This window comes from Chionomys nivalis, chromosome 17 (assembly GCF_950005125.1).
Source record: "Chionomys nivalis chromosome 17, mChiNiv1.1, whole genome shotgun sequence".
Classification (NCBI taxonomy): Eukaryota; Metazoa; Chordata; class Mammalia; order Rodentia; family Cricetidae; genus Chionomys; species Chionomys nivalis.
This window is the reverse complement of record NC_080102.1, coordinates 4260267-4278522: the sequence shown is the minus strand read 5'-3', so window position 1 is coordinate 4278522 and position 18256 is coordinate 4260267. Positions and strand designations below refer to the sequence as shown.

Genomic DNA, 18256 nt, shown 5'->3' with positions numbered 1-18256 from the left:
CTATCTGATCCACCTGGGACTTACTCTTATGTACCAAATGATAGTATTGATGGTCTCCAGTATTTGATGTTGTTCGTTTTTTTCATTTATTTGTTTTGTTTTTCTGATGCAGGTTTTTTTTGGTGTGTGTGTGTGTGGTCCTGGCTATCCTAGCACTGTAGACCAGGCTGGCCTTGAATTCACAGAGATCTGCCTTCCTGAGTGCTAGAATTAAAAGTGTGCACCACCACGTCTGGCTTCTGGTGCCAAAGAGTGGATTTGGATGGAATTAAATTTCATTAGCCTGACTTAATAATGTAGGACAGTCTTTGCTTTACAAAGTGATATATTTAGGGTGTAAAAGCTTCTAAGACCTCAGATTTCTTTGTAGTCGCATTTAAAAGACTGAGGGAAAGGTGAGATTCTGTTTTTAGGTAGAAACCCTGTGGTTCTAGCACTGCTTTATGATTTGGTGTATTTTACTAGGTGGACCGAGATCGGGATCTTCTCATCCAGCAGACCATGAGGCAGCTCAACAACCATTTTGGCCGCAGATGCGCCACCACGCCAATGGCTGTCCACAGAGTTAAAGTCACCTTTAAGGATGAGCCAGGAGAGGGCAGTGGCGTAGCCCGAAGTTTCTACACAGCCATTGCTCAAGCGTTTTTATCAAATGAAAAGTTGCCAAATCTAGATTGTATCCAGAATGCCAACAAAGGTACTCATACAAGTAAGTACTCTACAGATGTCAGGCACCATAATTACTACTCTTGTTTGTCATAACAGTGGCAATCATGATGATTCTAGAGTGTGAACTGCTTGAGTTGACAGTTTGCTTTTTATGGCAGTGTGCTCTTGCTTCTGGTCACACTAGCTTCTCGCCTCTGTTGTTACCTGTTTTGGAGGTGACAGGCTGTGAACTCTTAAGTGGCACTATACAAATCCTGGGAGGGAGTGGGAATATTTCTTTCACCCTTGTGTTAATAGCTATTTGAAGAGAAACGGAATTCTCCAAGTAGGCTATTCTAAGATTGATTCACAGGCATGCTCCAATTTCAGTGAGGTAAAGAGCTTGAGGCCACATGTAGACCAACTATGTCACTATGCTTTTAATTTTAGTGTTTTAATTTTAGTGGGATATTTTTTTCCTTTTTAAAAATAGGGCTTCATTTATTAACATTTTTGAGCATTGCAAGCTCATTATGAACATACCACTTGGGTTAGAACTCTTGGCTAACCTTCAGTTGGTACATTTAAAGCTTTGTAAAATTGACAAATCTGTAGGAAATGGGAATTGGTAATGTGTGCCAAGTGTGGTCAGAAGATTGCCAGTCTTCTAAGTGGGCGGATGGTAATGAGGTCAGAGGGGGTCATAGAAATGACTGAGGCTGCATCTGTATCTCATTGTAATCTACCCCCTTGGAGACCACTTGGGCCGCAGAAACAATAAAGGGTAAACGGAAGGGGCTCTTCAGCCTTTGATCATCACGTTTGCCGTTTAACTTCTGATATGAGGAGACTTGGATAATCGTAACATTTTAGAAATAGCTTTATCAAACATCATTAAGAAGCCATACTGAAGGGCTGGTGAGATATAGTGTAAAGGTGCCCACTGCCCAGCCTGCTGACCACAGTTTGATCCCCGGGGTCCACGTAATGGAAGGACAGAGCCCAGTGCTATGGGTTGTCCTCTGGCCTCCACACACGAGCTATTCCATGTGCATGCCATTTGCTGGGGTACAGCAAGTATACAAATATGATTTTTAAAAAGAATAAAAGAAAAAAAACATGGTCAGGATTAGAATTTTCTACTAGCTCATGTCCTTGCTGTCTTCAGTGCGCCCAGCCCTTACGGAGCAGATCGACTGTCAGAAGTCTCAGCACTGTGTACGGTGGGGCCAGTCCAGCTCGAGATGTTGCCCAGTTGGACGTGACAAGGGAAAGCAGTTTGCAGATAGTAAAGTGGACTGTGTTCTACGCAGCTCTCAGTAACCTCACACACCAAGGAGCTGGAGAGGCAGTCTAGTAATAGTTCTTACTCTGAGAGCGGGAGGGCCTGAGTTCAAATCCCTAGCACATTCAAGGTTGGGCGTGACTTGCTTGGGCTTATGTTGTGGAATGGCAGGTTCCAGTGAGAGCCTGTATCAAAAATGTGCAGCAGTGGGCATCTCTGATGCATGTGCCTAGGCATGTGGATGGACATGCAGCACACCGCACACGCCCAAGAGAGAGGTACTGGCAGTGAAGTGATCTCCATGCTTTCTTGTCGTCTTCCCATTTCAGCATTGACTGGAACGTAAAGATTGTCACCTTTTGTGCTTATTTCAGTGTGCTGTCTTTCCTCTTTTTTTCTAGGTTTAATGCAGAGATTGAGGAACCGCGGAGAGAGAGATCGGGAAAGGGAAAGGGAAAGGGAAATGAGGAGGAGTAGTGGCTTGCGAGCAGGATCTCGGAGAGACCGGGATAGGTATGATGGGTTTAATGTTTACTCAATACTAGCATCTTAGACAAGTAGGATAAAGGTGTGTAAATGAGTGTGGGCTTGGCAGCAGTGATCAGTGGCTGTGAAGGGTCTGCCTTAGCACCCAGGACATTTAATATTAGTCACCAAAGTTTGGCATTCCATTGACATTCCATCACAGTTTTTACTTTCCTAGTTTAATTAACTCTTTTTTTTTAATTTTATGATTTATTTATCTATATTTTATGTGCATTGGTGTGAAAGTGTCAGATCCCCCGGAACTCGATTTTCAGACAGTTGTGAGCTGCCATGTGGGTGCTGGGAATTGAACCCGGGTCCTCTAGAAGAGCAGTCAGTGCTCTTAATCGCTGAGCCATTTCTCCAGCCCTTAATTAACTCTTAATGTGACAAACTGTATTACTTTTAATTTTCTCTTATTGCAATGGGTTACATTTTACTTTTGTTTAAAATATCCAGGAATTATGGATAGTTTCTTAGAGTCTGGTCCTGCTCCATTAAAATCAAATTATATGTTACATGTAGATTTTTAGTGACAAACCGAGATAGATCGTCTTTATTTCTCAAATATGTTATCTTTAGACGTTGTACCATCCTGTTATCCTGGTTGGCACTGTCCATGTTCTCTGGTTTTCTATTGCTATTTTGATTTGATCATCAAAGGAAATGGACTCAGAAGCTTGCTTTCCTTACAGAGACTTCCGGAGACAGCTTTCCATTGACACTAGGCCTTTCAGACCTGCCTCTGAGGGGAACCCGAGTGATGATCCGGACCCTCTGCCCGCTCATCGGCAGGCACTGGGAGAGAGGCTCTATCCACGAGTCCAAGCCATGCAGCCTGTGAGTTCTGGGCACTGTCCTCCTGTTGACTAGGTGTAGGCTTTTCCCTTTGCTCTGCAGTGACTGTTGTCGAATTGTCAGCGTCTAAGCAGCCGCACAGCTGAGCACTGCTCAGTGATGCACTGAGCACGCGAGCACTGCTGCACGGTGATGGGGATTTAGGAGTGGAAGTACAACTTGTGCAGCCCTTCTGCTGGGGTCTTCTCTCCCACAAAACTTAGTTCAAGACTAGTTCATTCGGCCCGATTGGAGTTCTTTATGTGTTAAAGAATTTACATTTTTACTTACATAAATTGTTACTTTTTGAAATAGATATGATCTGTAAGCAAGCTGTAACTAAAACAAATGGCAGTCCTTTACTGATAAAACAGCTTAAGATTTCAATTTGAATGTTTTATTAAAATTCTGTACTTGTACATTAGTGTTGATTTTTTTTTCTTTTTTGCTCTTTATGTATTATGTGAATACATGTCGCCAAACTAATAAGACAAAATCAAATCTATTTCTTGCAGTAAGTCAGCCTTCAAAAATAGACACCTTTCTCCTCCCTTTCCTTCTTCTTTTCTGTATTAAATGAAGGTGTTTTGGGCTCTCTGAAGAAGACAAAAGTTACAGAAATTGCATGTATGTTTACTTGAAATTCAAAAATACAGGGAGACTGTCATACAAATATTCCAGCCCCAACAAAACTATGTTAGTTTGTGGGCTGTGTGGTCCCTGTCTGAGGTGTCTGATTAACCTTGCAGTTCATAAAAAGCCTTACTAGTTCACAAGGAAATTTTATTTGAGCTTATTTCTTTTCCTTCTCTTGAGTGTAACTGTTAATAGGCAGATGGTTATTAAAGTAACATTTGTTCATCTTTTATAGGCATTTGCAAGTAAAATCACGGGCATGCTTTTGGAATTATCGCCAGCGCAGCTGCTTCTCCTTCTAGCAAGTGAAGACTCTCTGAGGGCAAGAGTCGACGAGGCCATGGAGCTCATTATCGCACATGGACGGTAATGTGTGCTCTAGGAACAGTGTTTCAGTTTAAACAGTGGCGTTGTGTATTTTCACCACATGCTAAAAAGCATGACAAACTAGAGGATAAAGCACCTGTTGTTCTTCCAGAGGATCCAGGTTTGGGTTCCAGGACTCATGGGGACTAACAACTGCCTGCTACACTCGTTCCAGAGTCTAAGATTACTTCTTCTAGCTCGGTGCACAGATACACGTGCAGACAAAACACCCATACCTAAAAAAATCAAAATGAAAAAACAAAGTAGAATATTGTTTATTTTTTGAAGCAGTATCTTATAATTCCTAAGTGCAATAGCTGAGTTTTTTATGTTTTATTTGGTCATAGACGGTATTTGACGTTTAGAATTGTTTTGTTCTGTTCCTGAGACAAAGCTAACCTCCTGCCTCAGACTTGTGAGTGCTGGGACTTAGAAACCGTGTCTGGCTTAGAAACCGTTTTGTTTAGAAGTTTATCTGTAAGTTCCCTGAAGTCCATTCCCCATTGGGAGTACCCATGTAAGAGACCACATTATACTCAATCTCCTACATTCTTGTGTTATGTATAATACTTCTGTTATGGCTCCACATTCACCTTAAAATTTTGTGCAAGTTTTTTCTTTCCCTTCTGCAAAGTATATTAGTTTGAATATAAAATCTAAAAATAGCAAATAGTCCATCTACTCAAGATGACAAATATCAGAAAGATGCCATATTAGATGGACTTGCTCTTGTCAGCCGGTTTGAAGCAAGGGTTACTTTAATGAAATTTATATGATGCTATGAACCTCAGACATCCATTCACTGTTCTGTTGCTGTGAAGAGACACCGTGACTGTGACAACTCTTTATAAAGGAAAACATTTATTTGGGGCTGGCTTACAGTTTCAGAGGTTTAGTTTAATCCATTAGCATCATGGCAGGGTGCAAGATAGCATTCGGGCAGACATGGTAGTGGAGAAGGAACTGAGAGTTCTAAATCCTGATCCACAGGAGAGAGCGAGAGCTACTGGGCCTGGTATGGACTTTTGAAACCTCAAGGTCCACCCCCAGTGATCCGCTTCTTCCAACAAGGCCACACCTCCTAATCCTTCTCGAATAGTGCTACCCCCTGATGACTAAGATTCAAATATCTGAGCCTGTGGGGGCCATTCTTACTCAACCCACACCACTGTGGGACCATCCCGGACCTTAGGTTGTAGAAGTGTAGACAAGTAGCTGAGCTCTAGAGCTCAACGGCCACCTCTCAAGGTATTTATTTATCTATTATGTGTGCAGTGTTTTGCCTACATAAATGCCTTTAGGTCAGAAGAGGACACCAGATTTCATTATAGATGGTTGTGAGCTGAGAATTGCACTCAGACCTCTGGAAGAGCAGCCAGTTCTCTTATCCTCTGATCCATCTCTCTGGACTTTTATGTATTATGGTTTGTTTGTTTGTTTGTTTGTTGTTTTTGTTTTTTAAAATTCTTTGCCCTATCTCTGGCGCTGTGAGCAGGCCGAGAATAGCTTAGCCCACAAGAAAGTTGCATTTTTTAATAAGATTATATAAATATATGTAAGCATTGCTAATTTAGTATTTTCTGTTGATCAAAACTAACATCTGGTTTTATGTCCTGAATAGTGAATTTACTAGTGGTAAATAAGACTTATGCTAGAGAATTTGATTGCTGGTGCAATTGTGCTCTGAGTGTTTTTCTGTATTTCTTGCTTTGTGCTAAAGTTTTAGCATCCCAATGAAGACTGTATATGTTGTCTTACATCAGGAAGCCTTAGCCATGTCTTGAACTGTATGTGTAGCAGCTAGTGGAGTTTTTTGGTTTTGTTTGTTTGTTTGTTTGGTTGGTTGGTTGGTTGGTTGGTTGGTGTGGTTTGGTTGTTCTGTTTTTGAAGCCTGTCTTGGCAGCAGCATGAGAACTAGCCTTGAGTTTGCTCTGTAGTGCATGCTCCCGAGCTCTATTCCATGGTTTTTAAATGTGTAATAAATATGAATAGATACTTTCATACTAAATTTCAGACATTTCACCTCCATGGAATGTAAAAGGGTTTCATTTATTTTTAGGGAAAATGGCGCTGATAGTATCTTGGATCTTGGATTATTAGATTCCTCGGAAAAGGTACAGGTAAGGGATTTTGTTTGTTTGTTTGTTTGTTTGTTTAGTACCTGTGTTAATGAGCAATTAGAACAACAAAAAAAGAATAGAAAAATAAAGCAGGATTTAGGAGAAGTCTTTGTAAATAAAATGAATGATTTATAGTACAGACAGAAAGGTATGTGGTTGCAATATACAGAATCGAATCATGAAATTGAATTAAATATTAACACAATACTGGTCACTTGGCTGTTTATGTTTAACACAGACTGAGTTAAGCTTTAGTGTTGAGATCCAGGGGACCGAATAGCAGAAGAAAGAGGAGGCAGTGTAGAATCTTAGGAGCCACTCCTCCCAGAAGCTGTTGGTTGCCAAAGGTGCAAAGAAAACCTAACACTTTGTAGGTATGGTGTGGTTTTTTTTTTTCTTCTTGTATTTTGTAATTAATCTTCTGTTAATAATATTAGTCTGCTCGCTGAGAGGAGCACACTCACTATAGACTCTCTTTCATTGGTCACGTTAAAGAAAATTAGTACAAAATGTAAAAAAGGAGCTACCTGTGAATTCTGAACAAATAAATAGTAGCACACAGATTGGAAGGAGAAATCAAGACTTAACAAGTAGCTGTCTTTTTCAGCAGGAGGGTAAAGCTGAACCTTGTTCTGTCTTACCTGAAAGACAGCAAAAGCTTTTGGGGGGAGTTTGGGAACCCCTCCTGCACATGCAGGACCCACTGACACAGCATCGTGAGCAGTTGGGAAATAGAATTGGTCAAAACCCCTCGTCCCTCTAATGCAACTTTTAATACAACTTAGAGTCACAGTCTCATGCTCAGAAAAAAAAAAAGCACAAAAAGCTACTCACTATATAGAGAACAAGACAGGACTGACCAGTTCTCCTCAGAAGGGAACCTGTAGATGGTAATAAAGTTCTCAATAGGAAAAATAAACTTTAAAAAAGAGATCCAAACAAGTTTTTGGAGTAGAAATACAATCTCCCAAATTTAAAAAAACCCATAACAATATGGCAGGTAGAAACAACTTTCAGGTATCGTCTCGGAGCATGTGGCCATGTGAGAAAGATCCGATGACATGGAGGCGGAGGCGAAAGGTTGGATAGAAAAGTGCTGGGGAAATGACGTTTTTCTGAGATAGAGACTCACAAATTCAAGGTCAGCAGATTTGGAGCAAACTGTTCTATAACTGTCCCGACACATTGAAGTAATCAAAGAAAAGGAACAGTGATTTGAAAACAGTGGACTTCTTATCTGAAACTCATAGGCCATGGTATCGAACTGTCAATCCAGAATTCTCTAGCTACTGCAAGTACCTTCATGGCATTAAGGTGAAACAGTGGTTTTTGTTTTGAAGGTAGGGTTTAACTGTAACCCAAATTGATCCGGAGCTTACACAGGAGATCCTCCTGTCTTAGCCTTCCAGTGCTGGGATTACAGGCATGTGCTACCATGAAGGTGAACCCAGGGCTTTGTGCTTGCCAGGCACACATTGTCCCAATCGATTTGAGACCCCAGTCCCAACTGATTTTATTTTTTAGGAGATATTAAGACTTAGCATATATAAGGTTTGTGTGTTATAGCTCAGAGTTACCTTTAATATTATTATACAGGTATTTAAATATGAATGCTGTTCTGCTTTTCTTTTACTTTGAATGATTTCAGAGAACCATTTCATATACATACTTTGTTATTAGGAAAACCGAAAGCGCCATGGCTCTAGTCGAAGTGTGGTAGATATGGATTTGGACGACACAGACGATGGCGATGACAATGCTCCTTTGTTCTACCAACCTGGGAAGAGGGGATTTTATACTCCACGACCTGGCAAAAACACAGAAGCAAGATTGAATTGTTTCAGAAACATTGGCAGGTAAACTAACTTTCCTTACTGTTGGGATCGGGACTGGACCCAGGGCTCTGTCCGATGCTGAGCATGCTCTCTACCACTGAGCTACTCCTCCAGCCCCACGCTTTCTGTGCAGCCCAGGCTGGGGTCAAACTCATGTTCTTCCTGCTGGCCTCCCAGGGCTGTGGAATTAGAGGTGTGTCACCACATGGCCTGACTAAAATTAGCTTTAAAATTGAATATGTACTCTATTTTATACTAGGTAGAAATGAGGCTTAGGGAACTTTTTAAAATATTATCTATCTATCTATATATATATATATTTATGTATGTGTGAGACTAATTCTCTGATTAGTTTTGAATTTAAATTATATTTCTGTTCTTATTTTTAGGATTCTTGGACTATGTCTGTTGCAAAATGAACTATGTCCTATCACATTGAATAGGCATGTAATTAAAGTGTTGCTTGGTAGAAAAGTAAGTTTGATGCATATAACTGCTTTTATAATTGTAAACATTTCTTTGAAAAATAAATGATGGTATACTGTATAGTATTCAGTTTGTTTTAAATCATTATAATCATAATTGTCAAGTATTTAATGATATAGCTAAAGTCCTTGTATATGAGGAGATGGCACAGTAGAGTTGGTAACAGTTACGGTTGGTTCCTGACAGACTTGGATCCTACTGAAGACAAATCCTCTTGACAACTTTATAAAGACACAAGCACTGTGCTTGACACACAGTGCTCAGGAAGCCAAAGCCACTGTAATTGGTCCCAAGTGGGTGGCAGTAGAGTATAAAATAAATAGTCTTAAACACAGCCCACTTGAAAATGCGTGCAGCTGCCACAGAGGGGCCAGTGAGCATGAATAAATAAAGTAGACATGCTTGGCATTGGTCTGGCTTATAGACTTATTGTCTTTATGTGTTGGTAGTCTGATACCCTGACTAGAATAACATGTGCTGCTGATCACTCAGCTGCATCACAGTTCCTAAAGCTATCATAAAGAGGTCAAGACTCTAGGTTGTACCGTGAATCTACTGTAAATTGAATTGTGAAAGCTAGTCTACTAATTACCCCCACTAATGGTTTTTATTAGCACATATTAATTATGCACAATAATGAGTATTATGACATTTTCACCTATTTGGTCGTATCCCCATTCTTCTCACTTTGTTTTGTCTCCTTCCTGTTCTCTTTAGTCCCCTTCTGCTTTCATGTCTTGTCTGTGATCGAGTGGTACTGTGTGTGAGAGAGACCGAGAGAGAAAGACCGAGACCTAGTGGGTGTCATTAAGGTTGTTCACAGGAACATGGGCACTTGTCCAGTGGTTAAATCAATGAAGAAAATGGTCTGTCCTCCCCCGTCAACCATTAGTTGTATGAATTGCTAGGAAGATATGGGCACTGTCTCATGCCCATGACTTGGTATTGATGGTCACAGCTGTTCAAGAACGTTGCTGAACTCCACAGTCAGTTTCTACACTGCCGCTTTTCTCTGGCACAAATGTGCATAGACACACGCACGCTCGCATGGCGCACGTGTGGCGTGGGTAGAGTGATACAGATCTCCCATTTATTGCTGGACAATCAACACTCGTTCTTAGTACTTTGACCAGTTGAGTCTACAGTCAAACTGACCGCTGCCAAAAGAAACTAACAGAAGTGGACAGCAACACTAAGTGTATGGGCATAAACAGTTATTTAGAAGACAGTTCGATAGGTGTACCATATCCATTCAACACTAAGTGTATGGGCATAAACAGTTATTTAGAAGACAGTTTGATAGGTGTACCGTATCCATTCAACAAAGCTACAGAACTTTCTACTAGGGCCTATGACTTCCTCATCCATGGGTGTTTAGTCATATTTTAGTACTAAATTCATTGTCTTTAGCCAAATCACTGAATATCATTTTCTGTTTAATTGAGCCTATTATAGTAAGGCATTTTTTAGGCTGGGACCACATTTAACTCTTGACATGTCCAACTAAAATGCTCTGTGCATGGAACGTGAGTAGAAACCAAAGCTCTTACATATAAAAATGGTTACTGTGTTAACTCCTTTTTTGGTTGTTTGGTTGATTTTTTTCAAGATAGGGTTTCTCTGTAGCTTTGGAGCCTGTCCTGGAACTAGCTCTTGTAGGCCAGGCTGGCCTTGAACTCACAAAGATTCTCCTGCCTCTAGTGTGTTAACCCTTTAGCTCATGAAAGCTGATAGACTTCAGTCTAAGTCAGTGATGTGATCTTTGTAAGTTATCGATTTCGAGTGGACTTAGTAATCTCTGTTGTGTGGAGACCATGAGGAACACAGTGAGGCCGTCGGGAGCCTGCTTATGCACATACGCAGTGTTCAAGAAATAATGCTGACTTTCCAAATTATTTTTGAAACTTATTTTTAAAGCATGCTGTTGGCTCCCTCATAGCAATTTTAACTTTTTTATTCCTGTTATGAAAAATTAAATGAATTGTGAAAGCCAAAGATTTGTTAATTTTTATTTCCTCTTTAAAGCAGTTTTATGTATTTTGCAGGACATTCTTCATCATTGTACCTTTAAGTTAAAGAAAATTAGGGCTGGGATATAGCTCAGTGGTAGAGCACTTACTTAGCGCGCACACAGTCCTGGGTTCACTCTCTGTCACTTCCCTTCCCCCAGAGTCATCACAGATTGTAATTTACTATTGGGTCAAGAAAAGAGGCTTCTTTTCAGATTTCTTGTGTGGTTATTTCCTTAGGTCAACTGGCATGACTTTGCTTTTTTTGACCCGGTAATGTATGAGAGTTTGCGACAGCTGATCCTGGCGTCCCAGAGTTCAGATGCTGATGCTGTGTTCTCAGCAATGGATTTGGCATTTGCCATTGACCTGTGTAAAGAAGAGGGTGGAGGACAGGTAAAGTAAATCCAGTTTCTGATTTTGCAAGAGAATTGGGGAATTTGTTAGGCCATTTTATAAAGAACAATTTGGGTAAGGCCCAAGAGAGAAAGACTGAGTCGGGGTGTATGCATATGTACCAGAACTAGCACTGTAGGAGAGGAACAGAGAAATGAGTCGGGAATTGGCGAAACAGACTGAGGCAGAGCAGTTTTGTACTTACTTAGGCTGGCAAGGTTTGTGCCTCTCAGATATTTGTCAGGTAAAGACTCATCTTTAAATTCTAAAATTTTAGAAAATAAAGTTCTTACGAGCTGTTATTGTTTGTCAGAATTGCTTTTAAATGTCACTGCTGAATTTCTCATAGGTTGAACTCATTCCAAATGGTGTAAATATACCAGTCACTCCTCAGAATGTCTATGAATACGTGAGGAAATACGCAGAGCACAGAATGTTGGTAGTTGCAGAGCAGCCATTGCATGTAAGTATTTTCCAGAAAAGGATTATGTCATGGGAAGCTATTTTTATTTTACCATTGTTCTGAATTAGCCCAGTAATCTATCTATAAAAGGCCCAAGTTTTCCAATGGAAAATGGACTCGCAACTAAAAGTCTGAAGTCCCCAGCTACAGGCCAAGCACTTGTTTTCTTTTGGAGATAGCTGTTAGGAACTGTAAGGGTCAGAGATAGCTGGTGAGCAGCTAAGGGCTTGTAAAGCTGAAATGTCGTTCTTGAAGCATCCTGTCGTAACCTAACTTAGAAGGATTCACCCCAGCAACATCCACAGAGGAGGCTTGTTAAGCAAAGCCTGAAGGGTTCCAAGTACAAGCTTCGCCAACATTTGTTTAGGGAAGCCTAAGATCTCATGACAACCCAGAGTTTTTATTGGTGGCTAGTCCCAAAGAGTTCCTTGGCTGCACACCCAGCCATGACTGCTGAAATTTTAGAGGGAGGCATGTTTCTACTATCATATTGTTACAGTCAATAGTTTAGGCTAGCACCCTAAGCACAGCGATGGAGGGGTGTTCCAAAAGTGAGATTCTCAAGACAGCAACCAGCTCTACACTCAGGCCTGTCTTATTAATGCTGCCCCTTTCCAGGATAAAGTTTCTATAGATTGAAGAGTGGTGACGACTCTTGTGCTGGGAATTAGACTGCGTTCAAGTTAGTGCTCCACTCGTTAGCTTCTGGCCGCACATTAGCAGGCTAATCCTTTAGTGCACTGGTTTCCTTCTGCAGATGAGCGTAAGATTGAACACTTTTTAAGTCGATATCTAGATTTTGGGTTTGAGTCTGGGAGGCTGGCTGTTACTGTGCTTTTTCTAGGATGCACTTTTGCCAAATTGAAGTAATGCTGCTTATAAAATGTGCTGCCTGTACATTATTTATCTGATTTAAGAAGCAATTTCAGTTTTCTACTGGGATATAAAACACTAGGTGACTTCTGAACTAGCCTGTTCTCTGTGCTCAATTCTTCCCCTTCTTTCTTGAATCTGTTAAGAGAAAACTCGAAAACAAGCCCCCTTTTTCCTCTTTGCTTAGGGATCTAGCATTTTTTTAGAGAGTGCTGCTATAACTTGATGTTGAGCTTTAATAATATAAACAGACACTATGGAAAACAAAGTACTGATCATAATAAAAGGAAAAATTTCCAATTCTCTAGGCCATGAGGAAAGGTCTATTGGATGTGCTTCCAAAAAATTCCTTAGAAGACTTAACAGCAGAAGACTTTCGGCTTTTGGTGAACGGCTGTGGCGAAGTCAATGTGCAGATGTTGATCAGTTTCACCTCTTTCAATGACGAGTCAGGTAGGAAACGGCAAGTCTTTGTGAAGAGCTGGGCTGGAGCGTTTGCTGAGTGTGTCCTCTGAGGTTCTGGGTTACAGAGTCTATTCCCAAGCCCTGTAGAATGTCAGGTTTGGGTTTTTCATTATTATTACAATTAAAGGTATGATTAGATGAAGATTAATATTTTGATAGCTTAGAATTAGGTTATTCTTCTGTTCTTTATGGGAAGCCAAGGCAGGAGAATATGAAGTTTGAGGCCAGCCTCAGATACATAGTGAGATCCTGCCTAAAAAACAAAATATGTGCACATGCACATATGTGATTGAGAAGATTGTAACTGTGCTGTAGTTACTACATACAGTTTCCCTTTTGTTTTCTATTTTGTCCATCATATTGCATATCTTATTCTATTTTTGGTTTTATTGAGACAGGGTCTATGTAGCACTCCTGTTGTCGGAGGCTGCTTGTTCGTTCCTGGCCGCCCAGAACTGAAATAATCGCATAGAAACTATAGTATTTGCAATACTGCACTGGCTAAAACAGCTTTATTCATTAACCAATAAAAGCAACACATACACACAACTTCCACCACCACATTCCTGCAGCTTACTTCATAGGGCAGGCTAGTCTTGCGCTTAGAGATCCTTCTTGCCTCCGCCTCCAAGTGCTGGGATTAAAGGTGTGCTGCAGCCCAAATTACAGAAACATTTAAAATTCCTTCGTGCTTGGTAATTTATAGGTTGTTGTGTAATGGGTTTTGTGACACATTTTAGTGTAAGTAGTTAGAACTTAGTTCATTTAAAAACCAAAACTATAGAAGGGAAAGAAAAACTGTCAGCTCAGCAGCATTGCATCCTTTGAAAGTTTTAGAGAGAGAATGCTGGTGTCCTTTCCTCTCCCTGTGGACAGAGTGGGTGGGTGTCCGCCTCTTAGAGAGACCTCACGTGACTTGTAAACCCAGTAGTTTTAGAAGCACTAGTTCACTGTCACATGAGAAGACTCCAGTTTACAGATGAGTTTTATGTCATGGACTGTTGGTTTGAGTGATGATAGTTCACTTTTCTTTACTCAAGTCAGGATTACTTAATTACAAAGGTTTGTTTTTAAATGTGCAAATAGCTTTAATTTCCTGATAGGTATTAGATATCTTAAATTTTAAAGTTTGTCTCTTTGTTTATGTATGAAGTTTACCAGTGTTCAAAAGAAACAACATCTAATACAACACATTGACTTTATATTCTTAGGAGAGAATGCTGAGAAGCTTCTACAGTTCAAGCGTTGGTTCTGGTCCATAGTGGAGAAAATGAGCATGACAGAACGGCAGGATCTTGTAAGTTAAATATTACAGTTTGTAGGGTGAAACACGAAGGGTTTGGTTGAGTTTGCTTTGGTGTTTTAGGAGGTGATTTTCTTCTGAAGAACATAGTTTACCAATAACGGTTCTATGAGGTCGGGCACTGTTTCTCTTAGTGATCCTTGGGTTGATCCATTTTTTTCTTTTTTTAATTTCTCATTAGTGTATATGAGTATTTTACACGCATGCATGTCTGTGCACCATGTGCATGAAGTCTCGAGAGCATCAGCGCCCCCCCACGGGGGGGGGGGCTAGAGTTAAAGATGGTTTTGAGTCATTGTTTAGGTGCTGGGAATCAAACCCAGGTCTTTTTGGAAGAGCATCTGGTTAGTGCTCTTACCTGCTGAGCCACCTCTCCAGCCCCAACTCATTCATTCTTGAAGAAACTTTACATGAAGCCTTTTCTTATCTCTTAAATGAGTAAATAAGTGGATGGAGCACAGCTTTGCTTGCTCTGGCACTGGGGAGAGGACTTTGTCTCATGTTCCCTTCGTAGCATTCTGAGACGAAGTTTCTCATATTTTAGGGAATATTATAGTTTAGGAAATAACCATGATTAGTGTACGCTTTTGAGCTTTTCTGGGAAGTTAGATTGACTTTAGTGCTTCGTTGTGCAAAGTCAATGCTACAGATTAAATTTTATCACAGAAAATTGATACATGAATATAGAGGACAGATCATTGCAGAATGTTTAATAATCATAAAAATAAATATTTCTGCGAAGAAGCCTATGTTTGGCATATTTAGTAGCAGAAATAGAGGAACAGTTACCACTTACTGGGCATCATTTGTTTATCCTGTGTGTCATACAAAATAAATTGGTAATGGATTCCATATGACTTTATTGTGTGAATTTTGATGTATTGTGTATATTAGCCACTATTTTGCTAGTAGATAAAATAACATTTAGGTAGCCCATGAGAGTGTTAGTTTTTCTTTAGAAATGTGTTTTTTCCAAGAAGTACTTAGAGAAGTTAGCTGTAGTAAAGGCCCTTAGAGATCACTGATACAATAGCTTCACGTCAGATGAGGAAACTTGGACCTTGAGACAATTACTTTGAACTCAAACAAACATAACACCTTTTTCTCCTTTAATCTGAACTTTTTTTTTTTTTTTTTTTTTTTTTTTTTTTGGTTTTTCGAGACAGGGTTTCTCTGTGGTTTTGGAGCCTGTCCTGGAACTAGCTCTTGTAGACCAGGCTGGCCTCGAACTCACAGAGATCCGCCTGCCTCTGCCTCCCAAGTGCTGGGATTAAAGGCGTGCGCCACCACCGCCTGGCTAATCTGAACATTTTTTAACATGTAGTTTATTGAGGTAGAATTGATTCTGCTTTTTAGTACAATAAAATAATTTTAAAACTGAGTTTTATATTTTCAGATCATATTATTTCTCCCTTTCCTCTCTCCAAACCCGGGTTCCTTGCTCTTTTTCAAATTCATGATCGCTCCCCCTCCAGTGTGTTTTTGTGTTCGTTCGTGTTGCTAAATACATAGTAAAACCTGCTCAGACTGAATAATGTCGTGTAGATGTGTGTTTTCAGGGCTGACCACTTGGTACTGAATAACCAGTTAGTGTGCTTTCTCTAGGGAAGACTGTTTCTTCTGCTCTCAGCCTTACTTAGTTGTCTGTAGTGATTTGTTTATGGTTGAAACTTCGTGGAGTTCTCTCCCTTCCCCCTCATTCCCACCCATAGCATGTCTATTGTTCTTGGGCAGTTAGGAAACTTCAGAATTGACGTTGTTTATATTGCCAAGAATTAAGGTTGACTACGAAGGCCAAAATTGTAACTATATGTTCTTACTTAGGTTTACTTTTGGACATCAAGCCCATCATTGCCAGCCAGTGAAGAAGGTTTTCAGCCTATGCCCTCAATTACAATAAGGCCGCCAGATGACCAGCATCTTCCTACTGCAAACACCTGTATTTCTCGGCTGTATGTCCCACTCTATTCCTCGAAACAGATTCTCAAACAAAAGTTACTGCTCGCCATTAAGACCAAGAATTTTGGTTTTGTGTAGAGTATAAAATGTGTGTATTGCTGTGTAATATTACTAGCTAATTTTGTAGATTTTTTTTTTCCCCATTTGTCTATAAAAGTTTATGGAAGTTAATGCTGTCATAACCCCTGGTGGTACCATAAAGAGATTAAATGCAGACATTCCTTGCTGAGTTTGTAGCTTAAAGGCCTGAGAAGCACTGGCACCTTTTGTCTATGATGGTTTGTTAGTTGCCAACTTCCAGGTCCGACCCCAGCCAAAGCTGACAGCAGAACAACATAATCTACACTGTGACTTTCTTTTCTGTGAGGGGAAATGTAAGATGTTCTGAACATGCAATGCTGCCTTTGTGGGAAGCGTTTCGACAAAGGCTCTTGTATAGAGGGAATAGGGAATTTCAAAATAAAAAATTAAGTATGTTCTGTGTTTTTCTTTTAACTTTTTTATGGTGTTTAATTTGTGGTTGGCTGCAATTGTGTATCATGTATATGGAACTTATAAAAAGTTCTTGACATCCAGATTTTAGAGACAAAAATCACTTTTACCTATAAAACCCACTTTTACTGCGGGTTATTTCCGCTGCATTGAGCTCCAGGATATTAAACGATACCACTAATGTTTGCATGTGATTTGTTGAGTTGAGAGAGGGCACTTTTTCTGTACATATGGTGGGGCCAATGCACAATCCTTATTAGAGTCACCTTCTCTTCTTTGTACCTGTTCCGAGGCAGTTAGACAAGCTCCTGCCCTTCAGTCCTAGCCAGACGTTTGTGCTAAGGGCATTCAGTTATGTGTGCCCAACTGGGCACTTCCTGGTAACTGTAAAATGCGTTCTAAGGTCATGATTACTGAAAATACATTTTGGAAAATTTTAAATGTTCGTGAGCAGCTTAAATACTTTTGTATCTAGCCTTTTTAAAATATCTTGTTACATTTTACTTTTTTAAATAAATTACAGAAGGAATGTCAAGTAATATTGAAGAAACAGTTTTTATTTATATACTTATACAACTGACATGGTTATATTCATACTTTTTTTTAAGTTTATATACGTATGTATGGACTATAAGAAAGTTAAGAAAACCAGTCCACATTTTACAGTTAGCAGAGAATCATGAATGGCACGCAGCCAGGCTTTTTCTTTTCTTTTTTTTTTTTGTTTTTTTTTGTTTGTTTGTTTTTGTTTTTGGAGACAGGGTTTCTCTGTGGCTTTGGAGCCTGTCCTGGAACTAGCTCTGTAGACCAGGCTGGCCTTGAACTCCCAGAGATTCACCTGCCTCTGCCTCCCGAGTGCTGGGATTAAAGGCGTGCGCCACCATCGCCTGGCCAGGCTTTTTCTTTTTATAAGCAGAAGTGATGTCTAACCATCAATTGGCACAGAAAGTTTGAGTTAACTAACTGAAAACTAAGTGACAGGTTCTTTTGTTTTTTAAATGGCTCTAGGTGGTCTTTGAACAATGCCCTTACACTTTGTGGACTTAGCAGTTTTATTCAGTGGGATAACAAGGAACAGAAAGTCCCTCTAGGACTTAAGTTGTCACTTTGAATATGAAAAATGAGAGAAGTTCTGTCATCTCTCACCTATCTTCTCAATTCCTGCTAGGACTTCTGGCCTTGGATAATTGTCATGTTTAAAGAAAGGGACTGCACTTTTACTATATAACTTCTTTTAAAGACTGAAGCACATGGCATTCTCAACCCTGCTAACACTAAAATATTTGAAATTGAATCATAGTAGTGAAGGTTACTTAAAACTTATACAACACCATGCTGTATTATGTGTGTAAATTAGCCAAAGTGATACATTGGTTGTTATGTCCAAATATTATTCTGAATTAAGAGCTAACAAGCATTTGAAAGGTATAAAACATCAACGTAAGTCCTGTGTGCACACAACAGACTTGATCAGTAGTAAATGAACAAATTAGACTAGGACACTTGAAACCCCAATTGCAAACTTATTTTTAATAGTTACTGAAAGAATAAAAATATT

General features: G+C 39.9%; 1 protein-coding gene across 4 annotated transcripts in view; it reads left to right on the top strand.

Moving 5' to 3' along the window:
* Ubr5 (ubiquitin protein ligase E3 component n-recognin 5) overlaps positions 1-16682 on the top strand; it is a 106072-nt gene extending 89390 nt beyond the window's left edge. For 3 of the 4 annotated variants that reach the window (XM_057792178.1, XM_057792177.1, XM_057792176.1), the window contains exons 48-59: positions 466-709; positions 2335-2446; positions 3154-3298; positions 4167-4297; positions 6357-6417; positions 8098-8273; positions 8642-8726; positions 10988-11143; positions 11493-11606; positions 12788-12932; positions 14156-14241; positions 16072-16682. In XM_057792178.1, coding sequence (XP_057648161.1) covers positions 466-709; positions 2335-2446; positions 3154-3298; positions 4167-4297; positions 6357-6417; positions 8098-8273; positions 8642-8726; positions 10988-11143; positions 11493-11606; positions 12788-12932; positions 14156-14241; positions 16072-16284 — 1668 coding nt within the window. In that variant the 3' untranslated portion in view covers positions 16285-16682. Of the gene's footprint in view, positions 1-465; positions 710-2334; positions 2447-3153; positions 3299-4166; positions 4298-6356; positions 6418-8097; positions 8274-8641; positions 8727-10987; positions 11144-11492; positions 11607-12787; positions 12933-14155; positions 14242-16071 lie in introns of those variants that run through there. The other variant, XR_009058476.1, reaches the window with a different exon arrangement.
* Positions 16683-18256: the final 1574 nt, after the last annotated feature.